At 37.6% G+C, this 6,720-nt stretch overlaps 1 protein-coding gene across 1 annotated transcript in view; it reads right to left on the bottom strand.

Moving 5' to 3' along the window:
* Positions 1-4,676: 4,676 nt before the first annotated feature.
* LOC140332784 (granzyme A-like) overlaps positions 4,677-6,720 on the bottom strand; it is a 5,567-nt gene continuing 3,523 nt past the window's right edge. Inside the window, exons 3-4 of the mRNA XM_072413978.1 lie at positions 5,985-6,248; positions 4,677-4,918 (exon numbers count right to left, since the gene is read on the bottom strand). Of these exons, the coding sequence (XP_072270079.1) occupies positions 4,748-4,918; positions 5,985-6,248 (435 nt within the window). The 3' untranslated portion in view covers positions 4,677-4,747. The remainder of the gene's footprint in view (positions 4,919-5,984; positions 6,249-6,720) is intronic.

The following is a 6,720-nucleotide window of genomic DNA, read 5'->3' as shown; positions in this document are numbered from 1 at the left end:
ACCTTTACTATCAAAAGAGCCATTTTATAGGTGTTGGCGTTGTCTTACCCATCAAGGCACAATGTTACACATATGGTGGGATTGCTCCAATATTCGTAAGTTGTGGTCTCAGATAGTGGATATTTATAACCGTGTTTCTGGTTCAGATTTGAGGATTACCCCCCAGATAGCTCTGTTATCTATCCCCCCGGGGTCCATAAAGGCTAACAAGAGAGATGTATTGAGGCATTTTCTTGCGGCTGCCAGGTCCATTATTCCCAGGAAATAGAAGCAGACCACGGCGCCATCCTTGAAAGATTGGTTTACAGAATTAGAAAAGATACAGCATCTGGAGAGGCTTGTAGCGGAAGACAACAATAAATGGGAACAATATAAGTTGATATGGTCTGCATGGGATTGGTTCAAGGAATCCACCCAATTTAAAAGTTCTTTGGCATTAACCTAAGCTAATCTAAGAGAGAGTATCGATGCAGTTCAAATTATCTTGAGGCGCTATGTAATACTCTGATAGTATAATTGTGCGCTAGGCCAGTCGGGCGCTCCCCCCCCTCCCCTTCCCTCTCTTCTACCTTGTTGAACCCTCATCTCTTCCCCGGGCTGTCCAGTTGATTATCCCCCTCCCCCTTATGTTAAACTATTATCGCGCAAGTGTTCTTTTGATATACCCGTCAGGTATATCCAGTGATGAGTATGTTAGTTGATCCACTAGATACATATGTTTGATTAGTTTCTCTATTTCAATTAAGGCTGGGTTTTTTCTTTCTTTTTTGATATGTATATTTAATTTTTGAGTTCCCTTTTACCCCCGGTTTATATGTATTGGTGGATATATAAGCACTTATTTGCACTGTTATACAATTGTAAAATGTCACTTGTATTTTTATACTGTTTGTAAATGGTGTGCCGGGAGATCCTCAGCCCTCCCTTTCCTTTGTTTATAAATGTGATATTTTCTTTTCCTGTTATGTAATGACTTTTAAAAATTTTAATAAAACTGATTGAAACAAAAAAGCAAACTAATGAAAATCAAAACTTACCAAGAATGCGATTAATACGTTCCAACTGTTGGAGTAGCGGTGGTGGTGTTGGGGGGCACGGAAGCTCCTCCGGAGGGCAGGCTGCCTCCCTTGATGTGGAACTGGCTGTGTTTGTAGAATGAGACCAAAAAAATAAGAGAAGTAAGTACCGACCAAATGGAACAGTATAACATGCAACTAGTTCTTAAAATGCACAGTGCTAAAGAATTTAAAATGTTATCTCATCAAGTTAGGACTGTTTTGCTGTTTACACAGAGCAAAACAAGAAAGAAAGGTGAATCCATGGCCCAATGAAGGTTTGGTGTCAATGAAGGTTGTGGGTTTTCACAAGGGACAAATTTGTCTAAGTGACATTTAACCTTTGTCTTCTGTTAAAAGCTGCATAGACATGAAGCTAGTCATACACTCCGAGAGAACGACGCGGGACCAGATGGAAAAAACATTCCAACAGATAGACTGATGTGCAGGATTGAAGGTAAGTGTGCAGGATGGAGGCTTGATGGGGGGAGGATCTGTCCTAATTGCATTTATTAAAATATTGTGCCTGTTCCGACTTACATACAAATTCAACTTAAGAACAAACCTACAGTCCCTTATAAATATAAATATAAATACACACTTTTTTTATAATAAACTAGAAACCGAGCCAATTCTTACTCCCCAATATTATTTTTAGGACTGGTTCCTTTTATGGTTCTCCGTTTTCATGGTTCATGTTTTTCCCCTTTTTTATTAGTCCTTAGTAGAATTTATATTGTTTTACTGTTTAGGTCCATTTTTACAAAGTTTACTTCTTTTATTCATATTACAAGATCAATTGGTTTTGGAGTCTAGTAGAATCAGAAATACATTGCAGTGATGTTGCATTGGTTCTGTTGTAGTGCCACCGAGAACAATGTGTTGCAAGAGTTTTACCAGCAGTCATTTATGTGGGCCTTTTAAAAGTTGTTGATTATCTAAATGCTTTAATGTTTCCAACCTAACATCTGGTTAAAAGCTGGTTATCTATAGATCAAGCTGAACCTGATTTTTGATGGGTCATCTCACCAACAGTACAGAAACTTATGGTAGCAAGCTCTAACAATAAACAAACAATGAAAAGATGAATTCTCAGGGCACTTATTTGGCATAACCTGGTGGCCAATTGGGTATTAAGAGATGCACTAGTTAATCTGTAGCCGATGAAGTAAATGTTAATGGTAAGTTACTTTATGAGATGTATGGAACATTTTCCTGATTGCACTTTTGGTTATCATATTTGGCTGACACCTATGAAATGTATAACTTTTATGTGTTAATACAATTTATGGCATAGAATATATTGATCTTTCCTTTTGATAATTCTCTCACTGCTTCTTCTTGTTTTTTGATAATTATTTATCACAAATAAAGGAAAATTTTTGTAAAAGGTCCATGTTTCCTTGTTCTTGTTACACCATTGCTGATTTTGTTTGTGTTCCTGATAATAATAATTATTTTTAATTTTTTAAAGTTAGTTTATTGATCTATAACATCATAGATCATAAACATCACAAAAAATCAAATATTGTCTGCTATTTGGTCTAATCCATGTGTCCTATACTAAATCAAGTGCACTGAATCCAAATCTGAAGTCTGATTTTGCCTAGAACGTCAGGATTGTAAGTTATTTATGCATATACACACGATTAGCTACATTCTCTCGTTCTGTAGTTATTATGTAATCTCTATACATAACTAACTTTTGCCTCATAGTTCTATGACATTACAAAAACTTAGTTTTATGTTGCAACAACATTTACAATGCTCTTGCATTTGTGGCTCCTGCTGTCACCCATAGCAGAAACCAGCAGTAGTTGCCCATCATGTTGGGGTTGCACCTCTCCCCTTGTTCATTACTCACATTACCCACATTTTGTGGGAAGAAGTCCATATGGGAATGTAAGAAATAGATTTTAGGTGAGATTCGACAGCCAAGTTGATGGTATGCTGTTAGCATGTTGTTCATGAGTTTGGCATGGTTTTCAGCTTTCTGGTTGCCCAGAAAGTTTTGTGCAACTAGCATAAATTAATCCCAAGCAGCATGTTCAAGTGGGTTAAGTTTGTCTCTGAATGTAGTGTCATGCATCAAGTTGCAGATTTTGGGGCCAACAAGAATTCCTGCTTTCAGTTTAGCAGTTATAACATTTCCAAACTTGTCCTTCACATACTGAAAACCTATACAATCACGATCTGTTGCAAGAACAAAGTTTTTCATTAATCCAAGTTTAATATGAAGTGGCAGAAGGTAAACTTTCTGTGAATCAATGGGTGATTTGCTCAGGTCTGGGTGGCCATTATTTCACTTTGTAATGGTTGCTGTCATCACTACTGTTCCACAGGCACAGAAAGCACATATATTTTGTATATCCCTATTGCAGGCCAAGAAGGAGTGCTACCACCTCTAGGTTACAACAAACGTTCCACTTGTGTTCTGAATAATTATTCAATTTAAAAATGACCTCCATTGTATGTCTCTTTCATTCCCTCACATGAGCAAGAGGAACAGAAGGTTTTTTGTTACCTATATGCAGCAATACAGCTTTTAAACTTGCTTTGCTCGAGTCTATGAACAATCCCCACTGTGAAGTTGTTGCTCCTTTTTGTAGCAAATTCCACTTCTTTAATCTGTAGGCTAACAGGTCCCTTACTAGATCACCTAAATCTGATTGGCTTATAAAATGTGGCTTACCCTCCTCAAATTTTGGTTCATACCATTCATTAACATCAACATCATCTTCATCCTCCTCATCTGACTTGTCACTGTCAGTAAGTACAGATCTAGGAGGGACTGGGACTGGATTCTCTGCATCAAGCCCTTGGTCCATATCCCCTTATATACCTATTTTTGATGTCAGCTCACTGACTTGCACAGACATATATGCCACCAGGGGGCGTGATTCAGCTGAGGCAGCAGCAGGCATAGGTGTAGCTGCAAATGTTATAATGTTGCCATGTAAAAATACATTACCCAATTACCGACCATTCGAACAGTTATAGCCTATAACCTAAAATCTGTATGTGAAAGGCAACTTCTAAGTTTGGATTTGGAATCAGCACACTCGATATCATGTAAATCACATGTGTTATTCCCAGTAGCAAAATCGCAGTGGTGCAGTGTAATCAAAAGCACACAAGTTATGTCATGTGTATAAATGATTGGGGAAATCTGGGCGCTCACACCTGCTCCTTTGTTTACCATAATTCACATCATTCCCAACCCTAATGATCAGAGGGGCTGTGTTTTTGGATTGATGGGCAAAATATGATGCGGACAATCACCAGTCAGCTGATCAGACCTGTATGTGCAGTACAAAATTGTCAACAAAAGAAAATACAATCGATTGTCAATTGATTTTTTGATGACTGTGTCCTTTTCTGTAGATTTTCCCTCAGTTTCTGATGTTAAAACTGAGAAAGCTTTGTTATCATTGAAAACAATAAAAACAGTAAACTTTATTGTTTAACCTTACACACTCTTTACAAACTGAAACAAAAAAAAAAAGCAAATCTAGCATTTGGCAAGAACATAGCAATCTTCTTTCTTTTAGATTACTAACCAGCACTAAATTTTAGCAGACTTTGATTGGTTGTTATGACTACAACAGACGTATTCTTCTCCACCTATTTTTATAACAATTGGATGCATCTTATATTGCTAGCAGTAATTTTAGATATAAAAGTGGACATTTCTAAAAAGTAGTATTTGTTCTCAGATTTATTTTTTCTTCAATCCAATTGACATGGGCTTTGGTGAGGAACGTGTAGACACCTGGATGTTCACCGTCCGCACATTTCATTGGGCCAAAAGAAACAATTCCTCGCAATGCCTTTTGGCATAATAAAGGTCCTCCAGAATCACCCTAAAATATATAAAAACAATATATATAATTTATGTAACTGTGCTTTACTGTTTCTGTCCTCTGACCTTAGCTTTGTCTGTTAGAAATTGCTGGGGGTCCACATAACAATTGTCAGGTGCTAATCAAATACAAGTTACCTTTCACACGTACCTCCTCCTGCTCTCCAAAGCGCTGAAGTTTCTTGTTGACCCCTCGTCACCCAGTCTTTTGTTTTCCTGCCTGTCCCCTTGTGCTGTTCTAGTATTACCCTGTATCTGTGGTGACCCCCGTGTCACCTGTGCCTCCTATGCCTCCTGTGTCTCCTGTGTCTCCTGTGTTTCCCCTGTGTCTTTGGTGACCCCTGTGTCACCCTGCCTCTTGTCGCTTCCTGTGTATCCTGTGTTCCTCCATGTCACTGGAGTCTATTCTCTGGATTTCTGGTACTTGACCCCTTACTCTGTTGCAACTTTATATGCCTGCCTCAATCCCGGCCTTCCTTGACTATTCTCTGCCTGTTGATCAGTGCTACATATTGTCCTGCCAACCCTGGTTTACCCAAAGTCACCAACCTGGCAACAGCTTGTAGCACAACATCCTGACCTCCTGAAGCTCTGGAGAAAACCAGCCTGTTACTTAAACTTGGCCCTTCTTAGGGCTCACACCATCATTGAACTACCCATTCCTACTCTCCTCTGCTTGTTCTTTCTCTCCAAGCATGATGTTTCTGTACATGTTAATACTAGCACCTGTAGTGAATGGACTAGTCCTTTTATCTTTTATGTAGCTCTCAAATTTTGAGATGATGAAAGACACATTTAAACCCACAGTATGTACCTACATTAAAAAGTTCTCATCTGTTTTGATTGGTATTTTTGATCCTTAATTATGGGTCATTTAAGGCTTCCAATTAAACAATGCATTCTATATCTTCTAGAATATTAGTATATTTTTTGTTCGTTTTTTTTTTTTGCTATACCTACATTGAAATGTATGTGTTTTATTACCCTTTTTAACCTATTGTATTACCATGTTCTTGTTGGTTGCTTATGGGGTTTATCTTAAATGACAGTACCTAGTGCATACTTACTACACATGCATCTTTCTTCCCACTTGCATCAAAGGTGCACATCATGTTTTCTGTGATCTTTACAGGTTTCCACTTTACAGCACATTTATTTCTGCTTATTACTGGGAGTTCTACTTCCATCAGCTTGTTTGGAAATTTTCGACCATTACTTCTGATTGCACCCCATCCTGCTGTGTCACACACAGTCCCCTCTGTCACATCACTGAATATCTTTGGTAATGGCAAAATCTCCACAGCTTTGGTTGGTTTTGCCTTGCAAGAAAGCTGCAAGAGATTTAGAAAGCAAAGGTCTGAAAAAAAATAGTATGTTCCCTTTTATATATTTAAAAAATTCACAAGATCTCATCTGAAGGGATTCTGGGCATGAGAAGCAAACAAAAGTAATATTTATAGCTGACCATCTATATTGTGAGGAATAGGAAAGAGATGACAAATGCTGGCAAAGTCTAGTCAATCTTGCCAACATGTCGGTAATATGGTTTAAAAAAACATAATTAGTAGAGAAGAACAATTTTAAGGGGTCCATTTAAAAATGTTTTTTAAGAAAGATTCACCCAATCATTTCTCAACTTTCCCATATTTGTAACAATGGATTCAATTAGAAAATATGTGAAATAACATTTACCAATGATTCATGCGTTTTTCTAATTTAATCAAATGTGCACAATGTGTAATTTTTTGTTAAACAAAAGGATACATAAAATTGTAGTAAGGTAGTCCCTGAGTTAAGGACATC

The sequence above is a fragment of the Pyxicephalus adspersus genome, chromosome 6 (assembly GCF_032062135.1).
Source record: "Pyxicephalus adspersus chromosome 6, UCB_Pads_2.0, whole genome shotgun sequence".
Taxonomy (NCBI): Eukaryota; Metazoa; Chordata; class Amphibia; order Anura; family Pyxicephalidae; genus Pyxicephalus; species Pyxicephalus adspersus.
The sequence above is the reverse complement of the archived record's forward strand: the minus strand, read 5'-3'. Positions and strand labels throughout refer to the sequence as shown.